The following is a 26,270-nucleotide window of genomic DNA, read 5'->3' on the forward strand; positions in this document are numbered from 1 at the left end:
ATCCAGTTGCAGAGGGAGGTGTTTAGTCCCAGGGTCCTTAGCTTTTCCAACCACACTGTAGCTGGGAAACCAGTCACCCTCAAATGGTGCACCTTCAGCCCCTTGTCAGCTATACTGGGGTGGAACTAGTGAAAGCAATGTCCAAAAACATTGCCTGAAACTTGATTTTCCAAAATAACTGGAAATTGAGGAATCTGCTTCTAAACTGATGCACCCAATGTGGTAGGATTCTGACCCATATTGCAACAGACTAGATGGAACTACCAAAGCCTTCATTTCTACACCGCTGGGTTGACATTTGCTATAAAGCAGTCACATTAAAATGTAGAAAATCCATTTTGGCCCGAGTGTAATGTTCACGGAACTACGCTATTCTATTGAATCCCACATTCATCCAACTCAAACCTTGCCTCATTATTACAAACTTCAATTTTCCCCTGAAGTTCTACCCATTGATATGAAATGCTGAGACCAGACCATTCAATGCCTTTCACATTTTATTAATCCAAAGAGTGCAGTAGATCTTCACATTCGTTTGCTGGTCCTCTTGTATGACATGCCAGACAGAGTCATGGTCTGAAAAGAGAAAGCATCTGTAATCATTACACTCAATAAATCCATGCCAGTACACTATGCTTAGCAAACCGGACGCGCTCATTCACCCACACTAAAAGCGATCAGGACATGCAGGTTGAAATATCAAAACAAACTCCGAAACAGTTATATTTGGGGCAAAAAGCATTTCATATTTATGGCAATTTAGCTAGCTAACTAATTTGTCCTAGTATATAAACATTGGGTTGTTATTTTACCTGAAATGCACAAGGTCCTCTACTCTGACAATTAAGCCACAGAAAACCAAATGATTCTCATCATCTCACCTCCTTTTTATGGCGGTTGACAACCAACGTTACCACTGACCAGAGTGTGGACCTTAAAGTTAATCTTTCAATCACCCACATGAGTATATGCTCCTAAGTACCAATGAGGAGATTGGAGAGGCCAGACTTGCAGCACATCAAATTGAACCAATTTCTATTTTAGCACCTGGCCACGCAGATGCTTGCTGAGGCGCGCGAGCTGTGTGGGTGCAATGATTGAATAACACGTACATTTATTTTGCGACGCGAGCGGTGGGGTCAGCATGTACTTAGAACATTGGCGGCAGCAAACTGTTGAATTGCGTTCACGGCACTGTCATAGACTAACCATTTTGTTAATGCTATAAAATAACCCTGAAATTGTGTCGCGTCGTGAAACCCCCAGCCATATGCCCCAGACTCACGTTGACGAGGGTGTTTGCGTCTGTAAGTTCTGTGACATATTCGATCCCATTCAGGATGGCCGTCAGCTTGTTACCTTCCCTCATCACCACAGCCTGAAACAGGAGAGGTCAACGGTTAGATCTGAAAGCAGTGGTCACCAACAGGCCCAAGTTGGATGGCCATATATGGAGAAGAAAAAAAAAGTGTGACAGTGTGCATCAGGTGTGTGTTGGTTTTGAGACATAACTGTGCGCCCAGTCCCTGAAGAGCAGAGGAGATTCTGCCAACGAAAGTCAGTCCTCCCACAACATCACTGGGACCTGAACTAACCATAGTGACCCCATATCAGCTGAACTTATAGTTTAGTTAGATACTGGCTGTATATGTAGGGAGATGGATAAACCCAGGCTACATGTATGAAACTCATGGTTGGGTTGTGACATGCGCCACCCACATTGACCATCCCCCCGGTCGGCGACTCGAGCTCCGTCTCCTGGCCAATGGTGAAGGAGTTGGTGAGGATCTTTGTCCCCGTGGTGACAGTCACCTTGAAGTGGTCTCCAGTCTCCTCAATCTCAGAGATGCTCTTGAGGTCTTTGCCCTCCTGGATAAGCTCATCAGGGAGACCTACATGTTTGCGGCAGCGAGAGAGTCATATGCGGTGCTTTTTAGTACTACAAAATGTTAATGAAGTGAGACATGAACACTGAATTATTACTGCTGAAGTAAAGCGCTGATGCACTATAATATGGCAACACAATGATCTGAATGCATTCCCAGCTAGCACATAACATTCTGAGGACCATACGTTTTAGGGCTTGGTTATTTTGCAGGACAGTTGCTTGGCTTTGGAACATTCTCATTAAGGAATTTGACAAAATGTTATTTTCTTGGCATTTCATTATTTGATCAGAATATTTCCTGAAAGTTCTAACCATTTAATTTAAGGTAAAGTTCTAGGAACATTAGTCATTTTACATTGGGAATGTTCTCAAGTTGTTCAGCTGACTTTAAATATTCTCCTGTGGGAATGTCAGTGCTTCAGCATAATGTTCTGTAGGTTCTCATAGTTACAGTTAAAGTCATGTTCTCAGAACACTAAGAACTTGCCATACAAAAACATTGATCAAAACACATTCCGTTCTCAGCTTCAACAAACGCCATCTTTTCTTAAGTGTGTTGAACACAGTAGTTGGCCACACCTGATCTTAATGAGTGCTTGTTCCTGTTGAAATGGTCTGAATAGACTAAATTTATCCACTTTCAATGAGTTACAAAACTAATGCATGACAACTCCATCCTGGTGGCACAGTGGATTAATTCCATGGATAGAGGACAGAAGAGCATAGGTTTGAATCTCAATGACACAATAAATCATTAATGCCTAGGCAAATCATTTAACAATCCCATTGGTGCTGGAAGTTCAAAATAGTTAGCCCAAACCAAACTAGCAGTGTTAGGTCTTAATTTAAACATTCAGTGAAAGTTGTTCAAAAAAACCTATCATTTGTTGTTAAATCTAACACCATTTCAAGTACCCATTGCATTCGCAGTCACCATTGATCTTCATTACTGAAAGGACTACGACTTCAGAAATTAACACCCCAAGTCTAATCAAATGTACAAACCCAACTGCAAGACTTACCAACAGCCTCCATGAAAGACTCAAAGTTCTCATGTGACTCCATCTGGTATTTCCCTGAGAAAGACATGGTGACTATAAGACAGTGACAGTAGAGTCAGCCACAGCTCCCTGCTTGTCTTTATACCCTCATCTATCCAGCCCTGCACTCATTAACTAACTAAAGGTGTCTACAATTGAGAACCCCTCCCCTCATATCTTCCCTGCTACTTGCCTGTCGGCACAGATCTAGGATCAGCTTCCCAGCCAAGGGCAACTAATCTACATCGCAATGGTCAACTTTATTGTACTCCACTTCTCATCCTCTCTTCTTCTACTTTGGCAGTGTGAGTGATCATTGATCTGATTTGATAAACAAGGCCTCCTCGACTCCTTAGAAAAATGATAAGCAGTCTCATCATTGTAATACAAGTGTATGGATCAATCAACACATTTCAAATTCAACTTGACTTTATCTCGCTAATCACCTGTGTTGAAATTAAACTAGGCTACATTGCACTTTGAGTTGAGAGGTGTATTTTGTCTCCCTGCACTATAAAAAAAGTTGAATCAATGTACAATTGTAAGGCAGCAGACTGCAATAGGATTGTGAGTTTGCAAAAATGTTTGGCATATAGCTGAACCAACATACATTCTCAAGTTGAATTTGAATGTTCACTCAACTTTTCATTTGACGTTGAGTGAACATACAATTCAACTTGAAAAATTGGAATCCAGCCAGAGAACGTTAATCACCCCCAACCTGCACTGACAATGACTGCCAGGAAATACTTCTATTTGATTTAGGTAGTCTCAATAATAACTGGAACAGCCATCTCAGTAACAGATGCAAAAAGTCCAACTAATAACAGATTGGATTTCTTTAGAAAAATGTTTGTTACTTATGTTGGTGTAGCTTAAGATAATCAACCAATCAATGTACATGCAAAAACACAGGTCTAAAAAGAAAACAATTCAACGTACAATTGTAAGGCAACCAGCTGCAATAGGGTTGTGAGTTTGCTCCACATCTGGGAATATAGCTGAACCAACATACAGTGTTGACTTCCAAAAACAAACATGAAATTGTAATTAGACTCAACAAGTTTTTATACATTCAGCTCACTGTGAGCAAAGTTTGTTGAGTGAACAAACGTTCACCCATTAGCTACATTTATTTTCCTTCTGAAGTCCAACAAACTCAGAGAATAACACTGATAAATTAATTGGTTAAGTGAAGACACTTGCCAGTCGGTCAGCGCATGCTCGGAGTACACGTCCTGGTAATCCTTCTAGACCTGCGGCCTTGTGAATGTTGACCTGTTTAAAGCTCTTACTCACATCTGCTACGGAGAGCGTGATCACACACTTGTCTGGAACAGCTGATGCTCTCATGCATGTCTCAGTGTTACTTGCCTCGAAGCGAGCATAGAAGTAATTTAGCTCGTCTGGATGGCTCGTGTCACTGGGCAGCTCTCGGCTGTGCTTCCCTTTGTTGTATGTAATAGTTTGCAAGCCCTGCCACATCTGACGAGCGTCAGAGCCGGTGTAGTACGATTCGATCCTAGTTCTGTATTGACTTTTGCCTGTTCTATGGTTTGTCGGAGGGCATAGCGAGATTTCTTGTAAGCTTCCGGGTTAGAGTCCCGCTCCTTGAAAGAGGCAGCTCTACCCTTTAGCTCAGTGCGGATGTTGCCTGTAATCCATTGCTTCTGGTTGGGCTATGTACGTACAGTCACTGTGGGAACGATGTCGTTGATGCACATATTGATGAGGTCAGTGACTGATGTGGTGTACTCCTCAATGCCATGGGAAGAATCCCAGAATATATTCCAGTCTGTGTTAGCAAAACAGTCCTGTAGCTTAGCATCTGCTTCATCTGACCTCTTTTTTATTGACCGAGTCACTGGTGCTTCCTACTTTAGTTTTCACTTGTAAGCAGGATTCAGGAGGATAGAATTATGGTCAGATTTGCCAAATGGAGGGCGAGGGAGAGCTTTGTACTTGTCTCTGTGTGTGAAGTAAAGGTGGTATAGAGTTTTTTTCCACCCTCTGGTTGCACATTTAAAATGCTTGCGGGAATGAGGTAAAACGGACTTATGTTTCCTTGCATTAAAGTCCCCGGCCACTAGGAGTGCCGCCTCTGGATGAGCGTTTTCCTGTGTGCTTATGGCCGTATACAGCTTATTGAGTGCGGTCTTAGTGCTAGCATTGGTTTGTGGTTTTAAATAGACAGCTAAAAAGAGTATAGACGAAAACTCTCTTGGTAAATAGTGTGGTCTTCAGCTTATCATGAGATACTCTACCTCAGGCGAGGAAAAACTTGAGACTTCCTTAGATTTCGTGCACCAGCTGTTGTTTACAAATAAACATAGACCGCCACCCCTTGTCTTACCAGTGGCGTCTGTGTTCTATCCTGCCGAAAAGCGTAAAACCTGCCAGCTGTATGTTATTCATGTCGTCGTTCAGCCACGACTCAGTGAAACATAAGATATTACCGTTTTTAATGTCCCATTTGTAGGATATACTGTATGTGCTCGTTGCTCGTCTATTTTATTATCCAATGATTGTACTTTGGCTAATAGGACCGATGGTAAAGGCAGATTACCCACATTACCCACCTTACAAGGCACCCAGACCTACATACCCGAAATCTCCATCTCTTTCTCCTGCGAATGACTGGGGTGAGGGCCTTGTCGGGTGTCTGGAGTAAATCCATTGCATCTGACTCGTTAAAGAAAAACATATATTCTTCCAGTACGGGGTGAGTAATCGCTGTCCTGATATCTAGAAGCTCTTTCTGGTCATAAGAGATGATGGCAGAAACATTATGTATAATATGAATTACAAATAAAGCGGATAAACACACACAATAGCACGTTTGTTTAGGGGATCGTAAACGGCAACCAATGCCATTTAGCAATAAAGCACTTACAGTTTGTTTAGGGGATCGTAAAAGCGCCATGCAACCATCTCTTAGATAGATCGCTGGTAGAAAACTGTTTACTACATCCCAAAAGAGAAACTTTGTAGATAATTGGCCCTCTTTCTGGGACTCACCCACAAACAGGACCAAGCCTGGCCAGCTGAGGATTGATGGACTCCATCCTAGCTGGAGGGGTGCTCTCATCTTATCTATCGCATAGACAGGCCCCTAACTCATCTAGCTCCACAATGAGATAGAGGGCAGGCCAGGCAGCAGGCAGGCTAGGCAGCAGGCTGTTAGCCAGCCAGCCAGCTTAGTGGAGTCTGCCACTAGCACTGTCAGTGTAGTCAGCTCAGCTATCCCCATTGACATCGTGTCTGTGCCTCGATCTATGTTGGACAAAACTAAACATGGCGGTGTTCGCCTTAACAATCTCACTGGAGTAAAGACTTCCTCCATTCTGGTCATTCTTGAAAGAGATTGTGATATCTCACATCGCAAAATAGGGCTACTGAATGTTAGATCCCTCACTTGCAAGGCAGTCATAGTCAATGAACTAAACACGGATCATAATGTTGATGTGACTGGCCTGACTGAAACATGGTTCAAGCCTAATGGATTTACTGTGTTAAATGAGGCCTCTCCTCCTGGTTACACTAGTGGGTTTTGTCCAACATGTCTCCGGGACTACTCATTGCCACAGTCATAGCCTGGATCTAGTTTTGTCCCGTGGAATAAATATTGTGGATCTAAATGTTGTTCCTCATAATCCTGGACTATCGAACCACCATCTTATTACGTTTGCAATTGCAACAAATAATCTACTCAGACCCCAACCGAAGATCATCAAAAGCCGTGCTATAAATTGTCGGACAACCCAACAATTCCTAAATGTCCTTCCAGACTCCCACCACCTACCCAAGGACGTCGGAGTACAAAAATCGGTTAACCACCTAACTGAGGATCTAAATTTAACCTAGCGTAATACCCTAGATGCAGTCGCACCTCAAAAAATCTAAATAAAATTTGTCACAAGAAATTAGCTCCCTGGTATACAGAAAATATCAGAGGCCTGAAGCAAGCTTCCAGAAAATTGGAACGGAAGTGGCTCTCCACCAAACTGGAAGTCTTGGAAAAGACAGTACTGTGCAATATCAAAGAGCCCTCACTGCTGCTCGACCACCCTATTTTCCCAACCTAATTGAGGAGAATAAGAACAATCCTAAATGTATTTTTGATACTGTCACAAAGGTAACTAAAAAGCAGCATACCCCAAGAGAGGATGTATTTCACTTCATCAGTGATGAATTCCTGAACTTCTAAGACGAAAAAATCATGATCATTAGGAAGCAAATTACGGACTCCTCTTTGAATCTGCGTATTTCTCCAAAGCTCGGTTGTCCTGAGTCTGCACAGAACTGCCAGGACGTAGGATCAATGGAGACACTCAAGTTTTCTAATCCTGTATCTCTTGACACATGAAAATAGTCATGTCCTCTAAACCTTCAAGCTGCGTACTGGCCCCTATTCCAAATTCCTGTGCTTGCCCCTCCTATGTTGAGCATAATGGATGGCCCAAACTCTCTAAAAGTGGCAGTAATAAAGCCTCTCTTGGAAAAGCAAAACATTGACCCGGCCGATATCGAATATCCTATTCCTCTAAAAAAATAATAACAATAATATTGCCCAGCATCTCTCTGCCTTCCTGAAGACAAATAATGTACATGAAACGCTTCAGTCTGGTTTAAGACCTCATCATAGCACTGAGACTGCACTCATGAAGGTGGTAAATTACCTTTTTAATGGCATCAGACCAAGGCTCTGCATCTGTCCTCGTGCTCCCAGACCTTAGTGCTGATTTTGACACCACCGATCACCACCATTTTTTGGAGAGATAGGAAACCCTAATTGGTCTACACGGACAAGTTCTTGCCTGGTTTAGATTTTATCTGTCGGAAAGATATCAGTTCATCTCTGTGGAAGGTTTGTCCTCTGACGAATCATTTGTAAGTTTTGGTGTGCCTCAAGGTTCCGTTTTAGGACCACTACTGTTTTCACTATATATTCTACCTCTTTCACTGCTATGCGGACGACACACAGCTGTACATTTCGATGAAACATAGTGAAGCCCCAAAATGTCCTACCCTGTAAGCCTGTGTTTCAGACATAAGGAAGTGGATGGCGGCAAATGTTTTACTTTTGAACTCGGACAAAACAGAGATGCTAGTTCTAGGTCCCAAGAAACAAAGACATCTTCTGTTGGATCTGACAATTCATCTTGATAGTTGTACAGTCGTCTAAAATAAAACTGTGAAGGACCTCGGCATTACTCTGGTCCCACATCTCTCTTTTGACAAACACATCAAGAATATTTCAAGGACAACTTTTTCCATCTTTGTAACATTGCAAAAATCAGTAATCTTTTGTCCAAAAATTATGTAGAAAGGCTAATCCGAGCTTTTGTTACTTCTAGATTAGACTACTGAAATGCTATACTCTCCAGCTACCCGGATAAAGCACTAAATAAACTTCAGTTAGTGCTAAACACGGCTTCTGGAATCTTGACTAGAACACCAAAATTGTATCAAATTAGTCCAGTGCTAGCCTCTCTATACTGGCATCATGTAAGGCTAGGGCTGATATCAAGATTTTACTGCTAACCTACTATCTCTCCAATTTGGTCCTGCCGTACACACCTACACGTACGCTACGGTCACAAGACGCAGGTCTCCTTATTGTCCCTAGAATTTCTAAGCAAACAGCTGGAGGCAGGGAGTTCTCCAATAGAGCTCCATTTTTATGCAATGGTCTGCCTATCGATGTGAGTGACGCAGACTCGGCCTCGACCTTTATGTCTTTACTTTAGACTCATCTCTTCAGTAGGTCCTACGATTGAGTGTAGTCTGGCCCAGGGGTGCGAAGGTGAACGGCAAGGCACTGCAGCGTCAAACCGCCCTTGCTCTCTCTGCCTGGCCGGCTCCCCTCTCTCCACTGGGATTCTCTGCCTCTGAAACTGTTACGGGGGCCGAGACACTGGCTTACCAGTGCTCTTCATGCCTTTCCTAGGAGGGATGCGTCACTTGAGTGGGTTGAGTAACTAACATGATCTTCCTGTTTGGTTTTGCGCCCCTTCTGCCTCGTGCAGTGGAGGAGATCTTTGTGGGCTATACTCAGCCTTGCCCCCTACACCACTAGGGTCAGTTTGTTATATCTGGTGTAAATCTCCTGTCTTATCTGGTGTCCTGTGTGGATTTAAGTATGCTCCCTCTAATACTCTCTCCCTCTCTCCCCTCCCGGAGGACCTGAGCCCTAGGACCATGTCTCAGGACTACCTGGACTGTCCCCAGTCCACCTGGTCGTACTGCTGCTCCAGTTTCAACTGTTCTGCCTGCGGCTATGGAACCCTGACTTGTTCACCGGACATGCCACCTTGTCCCAGACCTGCTGTTTTCGATTCTCTCATTTGATTTGATTTGGGTGCTCAGGGTCCCATCTAGCTAAGAATTTAACTCCAATATTTGCCATACATGAAATGTCAAAGAGTGAAATTCTGAGCTAGTTCCCTTCCAGTGATGTTGCCTATATACTGAAGAAGGTCAGTAAATGGGTGGGTAACTTTGAACTACAAATCCTATCATCCAATCTCTCAAGTGACCCCATGGAACCCTAGCATCACTTGCAGCTCATTGGTGGACTCGATAGGAAGGCTGTGGTCAGCTAAGTCCAGGAGCCTTAGGAAAATGTCACCAGAGATGCTTCCCTCTGATTGTCTGATTTGATTGTCACCTTCCACCTCGGCCTTCCAAGATTGGTCCACACTGCAGCCCTCTGAGATATAAAATAAAGGATGGAGCAGGACACACAAGTCAACTCCCTCCCTGAATTGCACTTTCACTTTTCTAACCACATATCTCTTACATACCACGTTTGCATTCCCGGAGCCCCCCAGCATAAAACCTAAAAAGCCCTGATGTGGGGAGTGAGTCTACTCTTTAGTCATTATAGACTAGATAGCCGATTTTATTACAGACATAAATACTCCTGTTTAATCAGCTGTCAAGGTCCTAGGCTGGTGTGGTAACACATGGTCTGCGGTTGTGAGGCCGCACTGCCAAATTCTTTAAAATGACGTTGGAGGTGGCTTATGGTAGAGAAATGAGCATTTCATTATCTGATAACAGCGCTGGTGGACAGTCCTGCAGTCAGCATGCCAATTGCACACTCTCTCAACTTGAGACATCTCTGGCATTGTGACAAAACTGTACATTTTAGTGGCCTTTTATTGTCCTGATATGCCACACCTGTCAGGTGGATGGATTATCTTATTACAATGAGAAATGCTCACGAACAAGGATGTATACAAATTTGTGCACTGAGAACATTTCTGGGATCTTTTATTTCAGCACATGAAAAGACTTGACATATTGTGTTTATATTTGTGAAGTATATATGGCTCAATATTACTTTGACAGTAAACAATTCCATCCTAACACCGCTCTGGGGACAATGAAGGCAGGGAAAATAGGTGGGACACTGCATGTGTAAGGCCTATGCCATCCTGCAGTGAACCCACACCAAGACCTTGAGAGAAGACATGAAACTCACAGGATGATCTGCAAGATTAAAATGCATCTTTATGACATGATCCCACCTAGCTTATGAAGACAATTTGAGTAACGGATGTTTAAGTAGAATGTGTATCATTTTCTACACACACACCACAGGAGTAGGCCCTGAAGAACTAGCCAATAAGCATGAACGAACCTATGGCGGCAGGTGTCAAGAAACTAACAGCCGGCAGTAGTGACCTCACATTATACAAATCAACCCTTCAATTCCTATGTCCATGACACGTCAAATCAAACTTTGTCACATGCGCCAAATACAAGTGTACACCTTACTTACAAGCCCTTAGCAGTTCAAGAAGATAAAATATTTACCAAATCAAGTAATAAAAAAGAAGCAATAACAAGGCTATCGGTACCGAGTCAATATGCGGGGGTAGAGGTTAGTGGAGGTAATTTACACATATGTGAAGGGACTATGCATAGATAAACAGCGAGTAGCAGTGTACAACACAGAGGGGGTGGGGGAAAAGGTGTTGTGCCCTCTTCACAACTGTCTTGGTGTGTTAGGACCATGATAGTTCGTTGGTAATGTGACACCAAAGAACTTGAAACTCGCTCTGTCGATGTTAATGGGGGCTTGTTTAGCACGCCTTTTCCTTTAGTCAACAATCAGCTCCTTTGTTGTGCTCACATTGAGGGAGAGGTCTCATCATTGTCAGTGACCAGGCTTACCACTGGTGTTGTGGTGCACCTCAAACTTGGTGTTGGAGTCATGTTTAACCACACAGTCGTGGGTGAACAGGGAGTACAGGAGGGGCCCAAGTGTTGAGGATCAGTGTGGCAGACGTGTTGTTGCCTACCCTTACCACCTGAGGGCGGCCCATCAGGAAGTGCAGGATCCAGTTGCAGAGGGAGGTGTTTAGTCCCAGGGTCCTTAGCTTTTCCAACCACACTGTAGCTGGGAAACCAGTCACCCTCAAATGGTGCACCTTCAGCCCCTTGTCAGCTATACTGGGGTGGAACTAGTGAAAGCAATGTCCAAAAACATTGCCTGAAACTTGATTTTCCAAAATAACTGGAAATTGAGGAATCTGCTTCTAAACTGATGCACCCAATGTGGTAGGATTCTGACCCATATTGCAACAGACTAGATGGAACTACCAAAGCCTTCATTTCTACACCGCTGGGTTGACATTTGCTATAAAGCAGTGACATTAAAATGTAGAAAATCCATTTTGGCCCGAGTGTAATGTTCACGGAACTACGCTATTCTATTGAATCCCACATTCATCCAACTCAAACCTTGCCTCATTATTACAAACTTCAATTTTCCCCTGAAGTTCTACCCATTGATATGAAATGCTGAGACCAGACCATTCAATGACTTTCACATTTTATTAATCCAAAGAGTGCAGTAGATCTTCACATTCGTTTGCTGGTCCTCTTGTATGACATGCCAGACAGAGTCATGGTCTGAAAAGAGAAAGCATCTGTAATCATTACACTCAATAAATCCATGCCAGTACACTATGCTTAGCAAACCGGACGCGCTCATTCACCCACACTAAAAGCGATCAGGACATGCAGGTTGAAATATCAAAACAAACTCCGAAAGTTATATTTGGGGCAAAAAGCATTTCATATTTATGGCAATTTAGCTAGCTAACTAATTTGTCCTAGTATATAAACATTGGGTTGTTATTTTACCTGAAATGCACAAGGTCCTCTACTCTGACAATTAAGCCACAGAAAACCAAATGTTTCTCATCATCTCACCTCCTTTTTATGGCGGTTGACAACCAACGTTAACACTGACCAGAGTGTGGACCTTAAAGTTAATCTTTCAATCACCCACATGGGTATATGCTCCTAAGTACCAATGAGGAGATTGGAGAGGCCAGACTTGCAGCACATCAAATTGAACCAATTTCTATTTTAGAACCTGGCCACGCAGATGCTTGCTGAGGCGTGCGAGCTGTGTGGGTGCAATGATTGAATAACACGTACATTTATTTTGCGACGCGAGCGGTGGGGTCAGCATGTACTTAGAACATTGGCGGCAGCAAACTGTTGAATTGCGTTCACGGCACTGTCATAGACTAACCATTTTGTTAATGCTATAAAATAACCCTGAAATTGTGTCGCGTCGTGAAACCCCCAGCCATATGCCCCAGACTCACGTTGACGAGGGTGTTTGCGTCTGTAAGTTCTGTGACATATTCGATCCCATTCAGGATGGCCGTCAGCTTGTTACCTTCCCTCATCACCACAGCCTGAAACAGGAGAGGTCAACGGTTAGATCTGAAAGCAGTGGTCACCAACAGGCCCAAGTTGGATGGCCATATATGGAGAAGAAAAAAAAAGTGTGACAGTGTGCATCAGGTGTGTGTTGGTTTTGAGACATAACTGTGCGCCCAGTCCCTGAAGAGCAGAGGAGATTCTGCCAACGAAAGTCAGTCCTCCCACAACATCACTGGGACCTGAACTAACCATAGTGACCCCATATCAGCTGAACTTATAGTTTAGTTAGATACTGGCTGTATATGTAGGGAGATGGATAAACCCAGGCTACATGTATGAAACTCATGGTTGGGTTGTGACATGCGCCACCCACATTGACCATCCCCCCCGGTCGGCGACTCGAGCTCCGTCTCCTGGCCAATGGTGAAGGAGTTGGTGAGGATCTTTGTCCCCGTGGTGACAGTCACCTTGAAGTGGTCTCCAGTCTCCTCAATCTCAGAGATGCTCTTGAGGTCTTTGCCCTCCTGGATAAGCTCATCAGGGAGACCTACATGTTTGCGGCAGCGAGAGAGTCATATGCGGTGCTTTTTAGTACTACAAAATGTTAATGAAGTGAGACATGAACACTGAATTATTACTGCTGAAGTAAAGCGCTGATGCACTATAATATGGCAACACAATGATCTGAATGCATTCCCAGCTAGCACATAACATTCTGAGGACCATACGTTTTAGGGCTTGGTTATTTTGCAGGACAGTTGCTTGGCTTTGGAACATTCTCATTAAGGAATTTGACAAAATGTTATTTTCTTGGCATTTCATTATTTGATCAGAATATTTCCTGAAAGTTCTAACCATTTAATTTAAGGTAAAGTTCTAGGAACATTAGTCATTTTACATTGGGAATGTTCTCAAGTTGTTCAGCTGACTTTAAATATTCTCCTGTGGGAATGTCAGTGCTTCAGCATAATGTTCTGTAGGTTCTCATAGTTACAGTTAAAGTCATGTTCTCAGAACACTAAGAACTTGCCATACAAAAACATTGATCAAAACACATTCCGTTCTCAGCTTCAACAAACGCCATCTTTTCTTAAGTGTGTTGAACACAGTAGTTGGCCACACCTGATCTTAATGAGTGCTTGTTCCTGTTGAAATGGTCTGAATAGACTAAATTTATCCACTTTCAATGAGTTACAAAACTAATGCATGACAACTCCATCCTGGTGGCACAGTGGATTAATTCCATGGATAGAGGACAGAAGAGCATAGGTTTGAATCTCAATGACACAATAAATCATTAATGCCTAGGCAAATCATTTAACAATCCCATTGGTGCTGGAAGTTCAAAATAGTTAGCCCAAACCAAACTAGCAGTGTTAGGTCTTAATTTAAACATTCAGTGAAAGTTGTTCAAAAAAACCTATCATTTGTTGTTAAATCTAACACCATTTCAAGTACCCATTGCATTCGCAGTCACCATTGATCTTCATTACTGAAAGGACTACGACTTCAGAAATTAACACCCCAAGTCTAATCAAATGTACAAACCCAACTGCAAGACTTACCAACAGCCTCCATGAAAGACTCAAAGTTCTCATGTGACTCCATCTGGTATTTCCCTGAGAAAGACATGGTGACTATAAGACAGTGACAGTAGAGTCAGCCACAGCTCCCTGCTTGTCTTTATACCCTCATCTATCCAGCCCTGCACTCATTAACTAACTAAAGGTGTCTACAATTGAGAACCCCTCCCCTCATATCTTCCCTGCTACTTGCCTGTCGGCACAGATCTAGGATCAGCTTCCCAGCCAAGGGCAACTAATCTACATCGCAATGGTCAACTTTATTGTACTCCACTTCTCATCCTCTCTTCTTCTACTTTGGCAGTGTGAGTGATCATTGATCTGATTTGATAAACAAGGCCTCCTCGACTCCTTAGAAAAATGATAAGCAGTCTCATCATTGTAATACAAGTGTATGGATCAATCAACACATTTCAAATTCAACTTGACTTTATCTCGCTAATCACCTGTGTTGAAATTAAACTAGGCTACATTGCACTTTGAGTTGAGAGGTGTATTTTGTCTCCCTGCACTATAAAAAAAGTTGAATCAATGTACAATTGTAAGGCAGCAGACTGCAATAGGATTGTGAGTTTGCAAAAATGTTTGGCATATAGCTGAACCAACATACATTCTCAAGTTGAATTTGAATGTTCACTCAACTTTTCATTTGACGTTGAGTGAACATACAATTCAACTTGAAAAATTGGAATCCAGCCAGAGAACGTTAATCACCCCCAACCTGCACTGACAATGACTGCCAGGAAATACTTCTATTTGATTTAGGTAGTCTCAATAATAACTGGAACAGCCATCTCAGTAACAGATGCAAAAAGTCCAACTAATAACAGATTGGATTTCTTTAGAAAAATGTTTGTTACTTATGTTGGTGTAGCTTAAGATAATCAACCAATCAATGTACATGCAAAAACACAGGTCTAAAAAGAAAACAATTCAACGTACAATTGTAAGGCAACCAGCTGCAATAGGGTTGTGAGTTTGCTCCACATCTGGGAATATAGCTGAACCAACATACAGTGTTGACTTCCAAAAACAAACATGAAATTGTAATTAGACTCAACAAGTTTTTATACATTCAGCTCACTGTGAGCAAAGTTTGTTGAGTGAACAAACGTTCACCCATTAGCTACATTTATTTTCCTTCTGAAGTCCAACAAACTCAGAGAATAACACTGATAAATTAATTGGTTAAGTGAAGACACTTGCCAGTCGGTCAGCGCATGCTCGGAGTACACGTCCTGGTAATCCTTCTAGACCTGCGGCCTTGTGAATGTTGACCTGTTTAAAGCTCTTACTCACATCTGCTACGGAGAGCGTGATCACACACTTGTCTGGAACAGCTGATGCTCTCATGCATGTCTCAGTGTTACTTGCCTCGAAGCGAGCATAGAAGTAATTTAGCTCGTCTGGATGGCTCGTGTCACTGGGCAGCTCTCGGCTGTGCTTCCCTTTGTTGTATGTAATAGTTTGCAAGCCCTGCCACATCTGACGAGCGTCAGAGCCGGTGTAGTACGATTCGATCCTAGTTCTGTATTGACTTTTTGCCTGTTCTATGGTTTGTCGGAGGGCATAGCGAGATTTCTTGTAAGCTTCCGGGTTAGAGTCCCGCTCCTTGAAAGAGGCAGCTCTACCCTTTAGCTCAGTGCGGATGTTGCCTGTAATCCATTGCTTCTGGTTGGGCTATGTACGTACAGTCACTGTGGGAACGATGTCGTTGATGCACATATTGATGAGGTCAGTGACTGATGTGGTGTACTCCTCAATGCCATGGGAAGAATCCCAGAATATATTCCAGTCTGTGTTAGCAAAACAGTCCTGTAGCTTAGCATCTGCTTCATCTGACCTCTTTTTTATTGACCGAGTCACTGGTGCTTCCTACTTTAGTTTTCACTTGTAAGCAGGATTCAGGAGGATAGAATTATGGTCAGATTTGCCAAATGGAGGGCGAGGGAGAGCTTTGTACTTGTCTCTGTGTGTGAAGTAAAGGTGGTATAGAGTTTTTTCCACCCTCTGGTTGCACATTTAAAATGCTTGCGGGAATGAGGTAAAACGGACTTATGTTTCCTTGCATTAAAGTCCCCGGCCACTAGGAGTGCCGCCTCTGGATGAGCGTTTTCCTGTGTGCTTATGGCCGTATACAGCTTATTGAGTGCGGTCTTAGTGCTAGCATTGGTTTGTGGTTTTAAATAGACAGCTAAAAAGAGTATAGACGAAAACTCTCTTGGTAAATAGTGTGGTCTTCAGCTTATCATGAGATACTCTACCTCAGGCGAGGAAAAACTTGAGACTTCCTTAGATTTCGTGCACCAGCTGTTGTTTACAAATAAACATAGACCGCCACCCCTTGTCTTACCAGTGGCGTCTGTTCTATCCTGCCGAAAAAGCGTAAAACCTGCCAGCTGTATGTTATTCATGTCGTCGTTCAGCCACGACTCAGTGAAACATAAGATATTACCGTTTTTAATGTCCCATTTGTAGGATATACTGTATGTGCTCGTTGCTCGTCTATTTTATTATCCAATGATTGTACTTTGGCTAATAGGACCGATGGTAAAGGCAGATTACCCACATTACCCACCTTACAAGGCACCCAGACCTACATACCCGAAATCTCCATCTCTTTCTCCTGCGAATGACTGGGGTGAGGGCCTTGTCGGGTGTCTGGAGTAAATCCTTTGCATCTGACTCGTTAAAGAAAAACATATATTCTTCCAGTACGGGGTGAGTAATCGCTGTCCTGATATCTAGAAGCTCTTTCTGGTCATAAGAGATGATGGCAGAAACATTATGTATAATATGAATTACAAATAAAGCGGATAAACACACACAATAGCACGTTTGTTTAGGGGATCGTAAAACGGCAACCATCTCTTAGATAGATCGCTGGTAGAAAACTGTTTACTACATCCCAAAAGAGAAACTTTGTAGATAATTGGCCCTCTTTCTGGGACTCACCCACAAACAGGACCAAGCCTGGCCAGCTGAGGATTGATGGACTCCATCCTAGCTGGAGGGGTGCTCTCATCTTATCTATCGCATAGACAGGCCCCTAACTCATCTAGCTCCACAATGAGATAGAGGGCAGGCCAGGCAGCAGGCAGGCTAGGCAGCAGGCTGTTAGCCAGCCAGCCAGCTTAGTGGAGTCTGCCACTAGCACTGTCAGTGTAGTCAGCTCAGCTATCCCCATTGACATCGTGTCTGTGCCTCGATCTATGTTGGACAAAACTAAACATGGCGGTGTTCGCCTTAACAATCTCACTGGAGTAAAGACTTCCTCCATTCTGGTCATTCTTGAAAGAGATTGTGATATCTCACATCGCAAAATAGGGCTACTGAATGTTAGATCCCTCACTTGCAAGGCAGTCATAGTCAATGAACTAAACACGGATCATAATGTTGATGTGACTGGCCTGACTGAAACATGGTTCAAGCCTAATGGATTTACTGTGTTAAATGAGGCCTCTCCTCCTGGTTACACTAGTGGGTTTTGTCCAACATGTCTCCGGGACTACTCATTGCCACAGTCATAGCCTGGATCTAGTTTTGTCCCGTGGAATAAATATTGTGGATCTAAATGTTGTTCCTCATAATCCTGGACTATCGAACCACCATCTTATTACGTTTGCAATTGCAACAAATAATCTACTCAGACCCCAACCGAAGATCATCAAAAGCCGTGCTATAAATTGTGGGACAACCCAACAATTCCTAAATGCCCTTCCAGACTCCCACCACCTACCCAAGGACGTCGGAGTACAAAAATCGGTTAACCACCTAACTGAGGATCTAAATTTAACCTAGCGTAATACCCTAGATGCAGTCGCACCTCAAAAAATCAAAAGAAAATTTGTCACAAGAAATTAGCTCCCTGGTATACAGAAAATATCAGAGGCCTGAAGCAAGCTTCCAGAAAATTGGAACGGAAGTGGCTCTCCACCAAACTGGAAGTCTTGGAAAAGACAGTACTGTGCAATATCAAAGAGCCCTCACTGCTGCTCGACCACCCTATTTTTCCAACCTAATTGAGGAGAATAAGAACAATCCTAAATGTATTTTTGATACTGTCACAAAGGTAACTAAAAAGCAGCATACCCCAAGAGAGGATGTATTTCACTTCATCAGTGATGAATTCCTGAACTTCTAAGACGAAAAAATCATGATCATTAGGAAGCAAATTACGGACTCCTCTTTGAATCTGCGTATTTCTCCAAAGCTCAGTTGTCCTGAGTCTGCACAGAACTGCAACGTCGTAGGATCAATGGAGACACTCAAGTTTTCTAATCCTGTATCTCTTGACACATGAAAATAGTCATGTCCTCTAAACCTTCAAGCTGCGTACTGGCCCCTATTCCAAATTCCTGTGCTTGCCCCTCCTATGTTGAGCATAATGGATGGCCCAAACTCTCTAAAAGTGGCAGTAATAAAGCCTCTCTTGGAAAAGCAAAACATTGACCCGGCCGATATCGAATATCCTATTCCTCTAAAAAAATAATAACAATAATATTGCCCAGCATCTCTCTGCCTTCCTGAAGACAAATAATGTACATGAAACGCTTCAGTCTGGTTTAAGACCTCATCATAGCACTGAGACTGCACTCATGAAGGTGGTAAATTACCTTTTTAATGGCATCAGACCAAGGCTCTGCATCTGTCCTCGTGCTCCCAGACCTTAGTGCTGATTTTGACACCACCGATCACCACCATTTTTTGGAGAGATAGGAAACCCTAATTGGTCTACACGGACAAGTTCTTGCCTGGTTTAGATCTTATCTGTCGGAAAGATATCAGTTAATCTCTGTGGAAGGTTTGTCCTCTAACGAATCATTTGTAAGTTTTGGTGTGCCTCAAGGTTCCGTTTTAGGACCACTACTGTTTTCACTATATATTCTACCTCTTTCACTGCTATGCGGACGACACACAGCTGTACATTTCGATGAAACATAGTGAAGCCCCAAAATGTCCTACCCTGTAAGCCTGTGTTTCAGACATAAGGAAGTGGATGGCGGCAAATGTTTTACTTTTGAACTCGGACAAAACAGAGATGCTAGTTCTAGGTCCCAAGAAACAAAGACATCTTCTGTTGGATCTGACAATTCATCTTGATAGTTGTACAGTCGTCTAAAATAAAACTGTGAAGGACCTCGGCATTACTCTGGTCCCACATCTCTCTTTTGACAAACACATCAAGAATATTTCAAGGACAACTTTTTCCATCTTTGTAACATTGCAAAAATCAGTAATCTTTTGTCCAAAAATTATGTAGAAAGGCTAATCCGAGCTTTTGTTACTTCTAGATTAGACTACTGAAATGCTATACTCTCCAGCTACCCGGATAAAGCACTAAATAAACTTCAGTTAGTGCTAAACACGGCTTCTGGAATCTTGACTAGAACACCAAAATTGTATCAAATTAGTCCAGTGCTAGCCTCTCTATACTGGCATCATGTAAGGCTAGGGCTGATATCAAGATTTTACTGCTAACCTACTATCTCTCCAATTTGGTCCTGCCGTACACACCTACACGTACGCTACGGTCACAAGACGCAGGTCTCCTTATTGTCCCTAGAATTTCTAAGCAAACAGCTGGAGGCAGGGAGTTCTCCAATAGAGCTCCATTTTTATGCAATGGTCTGCCTATCGATGTGAGTGACGCAGACTCGGCCTCGACCTTTATGTCTTTACTTTAGACTCATCTCTTCAGTAGGTCCTACTATTGAGTGTAGTCTGGCCCAGGGGTGCGAAGGTGAACGGCAAGGCACTGCAGCGTCAAACCGCCCTTGCTCTCTCTGCCTGGCCGGCTCCCCTCTCTCCACTGGGATTCTCTGCCTCTGAAACTGTTACGGGGGCCGAGACACTGGCTTACCAGTGCTCTTCATGCCTTTCCTAGGAGGGATGCATCACTTGAGTGGGTTGAGTAACTAACATGATCTTCCTGTTTGGTTTTGCGCCCCTTCTGCCTCGTGCAGTGGAGGAGATCTTTGTGGGCTATACTCAGCCTTGCCCCCTACACCACTAGGGTCAGTTTGTTATATCTGGTGTAAATCTCCTGTCTTATCTGGTGTCCTGTGTGGATTTAAGTATGCTCCCTCTAATACTCTCTCCCTCTCTCCCCTCCCGGAGGACCTGAGCCCTAGGACCATGTCTCAGGACTACCTGGACTGTCCCCAGTCCACCTGGTCGTACTGCTGCTCCAGTTTCAACTGTTCTGCCTGCGGCTATGGAACCCTGACTTGTTCACCGGACATGCCACCTTGTCCCAGACCTGCTGTTTTCGATTCTCTCATTTGATTTGATTTGGGTGCTCAGGGTCCCATCTAGCTAAGAATTTAACTCCAATATTTGCCATACATGAAATGTCAAAGAGTGAAATTCTGAGCTAGTTCCCTTCCAGTGATGTTGCCTATATACTGAAGAAGGTCAGTAAATGGGTGGGTAACTTTGAACTACAAATCCTATCATCCAATCTCTCAAGTGACCCCATGGAACCCTAGCATCACTTGCAGCTCATTGGTGGACTCGATAGGAAGGCTGTGGTCAGCTAAGTCCAGGAGCCTTAGGAAAATGTCACCAGAGATGCTTCCCTCTGATTGTCTGATTTGATTGTCACCTTCCACCTCGGCCTTCCAAGATTGGTCCACACTGCAGCCCTCTGAGATATAAAATAAAGGATGGAGCAGGACACACAAGTCAACTCCCTCCCTGAATTGCACTTTCACTTTTCTAACCACATATCTCTTACATACCACGTTTGCATTCCCGGAGCCCCCAGCATAAAACCTAAAAAGCCCTGATGTGGGGAGTGAGTCTACTCTTTAGTCATTATAGACTAGATAGCCGATTTTATTACAGACATAAATACTCCTGTTTAATCAGCTGTCAAGGTCCTAGGCTGGTGTGGTAACACATGGTCTGCGGTTGTGAGGCCGCACTGCCAAATTCTTTAAAATGACGTTGGAGGTGGCTTATGGTAGAGAAATGAGCATTTCATTATCTGATAACAGCGCTGGTGGACAGTCCTGCAGTCAGCATGCCAATTGCACACTCTCAACTTGAGACATCTCTGGCATTGTGACAAAACTGTACATTTTAGTGGCCTTTTATTGTCCTGATATGCCACACCTGTCAGGTGGATGGATTATCTTATTACAATGAGAAATGCTCACGAACAAGGATGTATACAAATTTGTGCACTGAGAACATTTCTGGGATCTTTTATTTCAGCACATGAAAAGACTTGACATATTGTGTTTATATTTGTGAAGTATATATGGCTCAATATTACTTTGACAGTAAACAATTCCATCCTAACACCGCTCTGGGGACAATGAAGGCAGGGAAAATAGGTGGGACACTGCATGTGTAAGGCCTATGCCATCCTGCAGTGAACCCACACCAAGACCTTGAGAGAAGACATGAAACTCACAGGATGATCTGCAAGATTAAAATGCATCTTTATGACATGATCCCACCTAGCTTAAGACAATTTGAGTAACGGATGTTTAAGTAGAATGTGTATCATTTTCTACACACACACCACAGGAGTAGGCCCTGAAGAACTAGCCAATAAGCATGAACGAACCTATGGCGGCAGGTGTCAAGAAACTAACAGCCGGCAGTAGTGACCTCACATTATACAAATCAACCCTTCAATTCCTATGTCCATGACACGTCAAATCAAACTTTGTCACATGCGCCAAATACAGTGTACACCTTACAAGCCCTTAGCAGTTCAAGAAGATAAAATATTTACCAAATCAAGTAATAAAAAAGAAGCAATAACAAGGCTATCGGTACCGAGTCAATATGCGGGGGTAGAGGTTAGTGGAGGTAATTTGCACATATGTGAAGGGACTATGCATAGATAAACAGCGAGTAGCAGTGTACAACACAGAGGGGTGGGGGAAAAGGTGTTGTGCCCTCTTCACAACTGTCTTGGTGTGTTAGGACCATGATAGTTTGTTGGTAATGTGACACCAAAGAACTTGAAACTCGCTCTGTCGATGTTAATGGGGGCTTGTTTAGCACGCCTTTTCCTTTAGTCAACAATCAGCTCCTTTGTTGTGCTCACATTGAGGGAGAGGTCCTCACCACACTCCAGGTCTCATCAGTGACCAGGCTTACCACTGGTGTTGTGGTGCACCTCAAACTTGGTGTTGGAGTCATGTTTAACCACGCAGTCGTGGGTGAACAGGGAGTACAGGAGGGGCCCAAGTGTTGAGGATCAGTGTGGCAGACGTGTTGTTGCCTACCCTTACCACCTGGGGGCGGCCCATCAGGAAGTGCAGGATCCAGTTGCAGAGAGGTGTTTAGTCCCAGGGTCCTTAGCTTTTCCAACCACACTGTAGCTGGGAAACCAGTCACCCTCAAATGGTGCACCTTCAGCCCCTTGTCAGCTACACTGGGGTGGAACTAGTGAAAGCAATGTCCAAAAACATTGCCTGAAACTTGATTTTCCAAAATAACTGGAAATTGAGGAATCTGCTTCTAAACTGATGCACCCAATGTGGTAGGATTCTGACCCATATTGCAACAGACTAGATGGAACTACCAAAGCCTTCATTTCTACACCGCTGGGTTGACATTTGCTATAAAGCAGTCACATTAAAATGTAGAAAATCCATTTTGGCCCGAGTGTAATGTTCACGGAACTACGCTATTCTATTGAATCCCACATTCATCCAACTCAAACCTTGCCTCATTATTACAAACTTCAATTTTCCCCTGAAGTTCTACCCATTGATATGAAATGCTGAGACCAGACCATTCAATGCCTTTCACATTTTATTAATCCAAAGAGTGCAGTAGATCTTCACATTCGTTTGCTGGTCCTCTTGTATGACATGCCAGACAGAGTCATGGTCTGAAAAGAGAAAGCATCTGTAATCATTACACTCAATAAATCCATGCCAGTACACTATGCTTAGCAAACCGGACACGCTCATTCACCCACACTAAAAGTGATCAGGACATGCAGGTTGAAATATCAAAACAAACTCCGAAACAGTTATATTTGGGGCAAAAAGCATTTCATATTTATGGCAATTTAGCTAGCTAACTAATTTGTCCTAGTATATAAACATTGGGTTGTTATTTTACCTGAAATGCACAAGGTCCTCTACTCTGACAATTAAGCCACAGAAAACCAAATGTTTCTCATCATCTCACCTCCTTTTTATGGCGGTTGACAACCAACGTTAACACTGACCAGAGTGTGGACCTTAAAGTTAATCTTTCAATCACCCACATGGGTATATGCTCCTAAGTACCAATGAGGAGATTGGAGAGGCCAGACTTGCAGCACATCAAATTGAACCAATTTCTATTTTAGCACCTGGCCACGCAGATGCTTGCTGAGGCGCGCGAGCTGTGTGGGTGCAATGATTGAATAACACGTACATTTATTTTGCGACGCGAGCGGTGGGGTCAGCATGTACTTAGAACATTGGCGGCAGCAAACTGTTGAATTGCGTTCACGGCACTGTCATAGACTAACCATTTTGTTAATGCTATAAAATAACCCTGAAATTGTGTCGCTTCGTGAAACCCCCAGCCATATGCCCCAGACTCACGTTGACGAGGGTGTTTGCGTCTGTAAGTTCTGTGACATATTCGATCCCATTCAGGATGGCCGTCAGCTTGTTACCTTCCCTCATCACCACAGACTGAAACAGGAGAGGTCAACGGTTAGATCTGAAAGCAGTGGTCACCAACTAGGACCAATTTAACAGGCCCAAGTTGGATGGCCATATATGGAGAAGAAAAAAAAAAAAGTGACAGTGTGCATCAGGTGTGTGAGTTGGTTTTGAGACATAACTGTGCGCCCAGTCCCTGGAGAGCAGAGGAGATTCTGCCAACAAAAGTCAGTCCTCCCACAACATCACTGGGACCTGAACTAACCATAGTGACCCCATATCAGCTGAACTTATAGTTTAGTTAGATACTGGCTGTATATGTAGGGAGATGGATAAACCCAGGCTACATGTATGAAACTCATGGTTGGGTTGTGACATGCGCCACCCACATTGACCATCCCCCCGGTCGGCGACTCGAGCTCCGTCTCCTGGCCAATGGTGAAGGAGTTGGTGAGGATCTTTGTCCCCGTGGTGACAGTCACCTTGAAGTGGTCTCCAGTCTCCTCAATCTCAGAGATGCTCTTGAGGTCTTTGCCCTCCTGGATAAGCTCATCAGGGAGACCTACATGTTTGCGGCAGCGAGAGACTCATATGCGGTGCTTTTTAGTACTACAAGAAGTTCATGAAGTGAGACATGAACACTGAATTATTACTGCTGAAGTAAAGCGCTGATGCACTATAATATGGCAACACAATGATCTGAATGCATTCCCAGCTAGCACATAACATTCTGAGGACCATACGTTTTAGGGCTTGGTTATTTTGCAGGACAGTTGCTTGGCTTTGGAACATTCTCATTAAGGAATTTGACAAAATGTTATTTTCTTGGCATTTCATTATTTGATCAGAATATTTCCTGAAAGTTCTAACCATTTAATTTAAGGTAAAGTTCTAGGAACATTAGTCATTTTATATTGGGAATGTTCTCAAGTTGTTCAGCTGACTTTAAATATTCTCCTGTGGGAATGTCAGTGCTTCAGCATAATGTTCTGTAGGTTCTCATAGTTACAGTTAAAGTCATGTTCTCAGAACACTAAGAACTTGCCATACAAAAACATTGATCAAAACACATTCCGTTCTCAGCTTCAACAAACGTCATCTTTTCTTAAGTGTGTTGAACACAGTAGTTGGCCACACCTGATCTTAATGAGTGCTTGTTCCTGTTGAAATGGTCTGAATAGACTAAATTTATCCACTTTCAATGAGTTACAAAACTAATGCATGACAACTCCATCCTGGTGGCACAGTGGATTAATTCCATGGATAGAGGACAGAAGAGCATAGGTTTGAATCTCAATGACACAATAAATCATTAATGCCTAGGCAAATCATTTAACAATCCCATTGGTGCTGGAAGTTCAAAATAGTTAGCCCAAACCAAACTAGCAGTGTTAGGTCTTAAATTAAACATTCAGTGAAAGTTGTTCAAAAAAACCTAACACCATTTCAAGTACCCATTGCATTCGCAGTCACCGTTGATCTTCATTACTGAAAGGACTACGACTTCAGAAATTAACACCCCAAGTCTAATCAAATGTACAAACCCAACTGCAAGACTTACCAACAGCCTCCATGAAAGACTCAAAGTTCTCATGTGACTCCATCTGGTATTTCCCTGAGAAAGACATGGTGACTATAAGACAGTGACAGTAGAGTCAGCCACAGCTCCCTGCTTGTCTTTATACCCTCATCTATCCAGCCCTGCACTCATTAACTAACTAAAGGTGTCTACAATTGAGAACCCCTCCCCTCATATCTTCCCTGCTACTTGCCTGTCGGCACAGATCTAGGATCAGCTTCCCAGCCAAGGGCAACTAATCTACATCGCAATGGTCAACTTTATTGTACTCCACTTCTCATCCTCTCTTCTTCTACTTTGGCAGTGTGAGTGATCATTGATCTGATTTGATAAACAAGGCCTCCTCGACTCCTTAGAAAAATGATAAGCAGTCTCATCATTGTAATACCAGTGTATGGATCAATCAACACATTTCAAATTCAACTTGACTTTATCTCGCTATACACCTGTGTTGAAATTAAACTAGGCTACATTGCACTTTGAGTTGAGAGGTGTATTTTGTCTCCCTGCACTATAAAAAAAGTTGAATCAATGTACAATTGTAAGGCAGCAGACAAATCAAATCAAATCCAATTTTATTTGTCACATACACATGGTTAGCAGATGTTAATGCGAGTGTAGCGAAATGCTTGTGCTTCTAGTTCCGACAATGCAGTAATAACCAACAATTAATCTAACTAACAATTCCAAAACTACTGTCTTATACACAGTGTAAGGGGATAAAGAATATGTACATAAGGATATATGAATGAGTGATGGTACAGAGCAGCATAGGCAAGATACAGTAGATGGTATCGAGTACAGTATATACATATGAGATGAGTATGTAAACAAAGTGGCATAGTTAAAGTGGCT

General features: G+C 43.0%; 3 protein-coding genes across 3 annotated transcripts; all 3 read right to left on the bottom strand.

Annotated features, from left to right (window-relative positions):
• Window positions 1-484: 484 nt before the first annotated feature.
• Window positions 485-3,078, bottom strand: LOC127907298 (fatty acid binding protein 1-B.1-like). Its single transcript, XM_052461804.1, has 4 exons — window positions 2,911-3,078; window positions 1,720-1,892; window positions 1,286-1,378; window positions 485-576 (listed from the first exon to the last, which is right to left on the bottom strand). The coding sequence occupies exons 1-4, from the start codon at window positions 2,975-2,977 to the stop codon at window positions 526-528; spliced, it is 384 nt and encodes a 127-aa protein (XP_052317764.1). The 5' UTR covers window positions 2,978-3,078; the 3' UTR covers window positions 485-525.
• An 8,683-nt stretch (window positions 3,079-11,761) lies between these two features.
• On the bottom strand, window positions 11,762-14,354 carry LOC118394097 (fatty acid binding protein 1-B.1-like). The gene is made up of 5 exons (XM_052461806.1): window positions 14,187-14,354; window positions 13,001-13,168; window positions 12,861-12,865; window positions 12,561-12,653; window positions 11,762-11,853 (listed from the first exon to the last, which is right to left on the bottom strand). Exons 1-5 carry the CDS (start codon window positions 14,251-14,253, stop codon window positions 11,803-11,805), a joined length of 384 nt encoding a protein of 127 aa, XP_052317766.1. The 5' UTR covers window positions 14,254-14,354; the 3' UTR covers window positions 11,762-11,802.
• Window positions 14,355-22,972: 8,618 nt separating this feature from the next.
• LOC118394259 (fatty acid binding protein 1-B.1-like) lies at window positions 22,973-25,565 on the bottom strand. Its single transcript, XM_035787473.2, has 4 exons — window positions 25,398-25,565; window positions 24,226-24,398; window positions 23,774-23,866; window positions 22,973-23,064 (listed from the first exon to the last, which is right to left on the bottom strand). Exons 1-4 carry the CDS (start codon window positions 25,462-25,464, stop codon window positions 23,014-23,016), a joined length of 384 nt encoding a protein of 127 aa, XP_035643366.2. The 5' UTR covers window positions 25,465-25,565; the 3' UTR covers window positions 22,973-23,013.
• Window positions 25,566-26,270: the final 705 nt, after the last annotated feature.

This window comes from Oncorhynchus keta, chromosome 14, assembly GCF_023373465.1.
Source record: "Oncorhynchus keta strain PuntledgeMale-10-30-2019 chromosome 14, Oket_V2, whole genome shotgun sequence".
NCBI classification, from domain to species: Eukaryota; Metazoa; Chordata; class Actinopteri; order Salmoniformes; family Salmonidae; genus Oncorhynchus; species Oncorhynchus keta.

Bases quoted from the DNA above. Each gene is read 5' to 3' on its own strand.
- LOC118394097 (XM_052461806.1), bottom strand. From the start codon at position 14,253: ATGTCTTTCTCAGGGAAATACCAGATGGAGTCACATGAGAACTTTGAG. The intron at 13,169-14,186 runs GTAAGTCTTGCA...GCAAACATGTAG, and splicing joins GTCTTTCATGGAGGCTGTTG to GTCTCCCTGATGAGCTTATC. The intron at 11,854-12,560 runs GTGAGTCTGGGG...TTCTCTTTTCAG, and splicing joins ACGCAAACACCCTCGTCAAC to ACCATGACTCTGTCTGGCAT.
- LOC118394259 (XM_035787473.2), bottom strand. From the start codon at position 25,464: ATGTCTTTCTCAGGGAAATACCAGATGGAGTCACATGAGAACTTTGAG. The intron at 23,867-24,225 runs GTGGGTGGCGCA...CTCCTGTTTCAG, and splicing joins CGACCGGGGGGATGGTCAAT to TCTGTGGTGATGAGGGAAGG. The intron at 23,065-23,773 runs GTGAGTCTGGGG...TTCTCTTTTCAG, and splicing joins ACGCAAACACCCTCGTCAAC to ACCATGACTCTGTCTGGCAT.
- LOC127907298 (XM_052461804.1), bottom strand. From the start codon at position 2,977: ATGTCTTTCTCAGGGAAATACCAGATGGAGTCACATGAGAACTTTGAG. The intron at 1,379-1,719 runs GTGGGTGGCGCA...CTCCTGTTTCAG, and splicing joins CGACCGGGGGGATGGTCAAT to GCTGTGGTGATGAGGGAAGG. The intron at 577-1,285 runs GTGAGTCTGGGG...TTCTCTTTTCAG, and splicing joins ACGCAAACACCCTCGTCAAC to ACCATGACTCTGTCTGGCAT.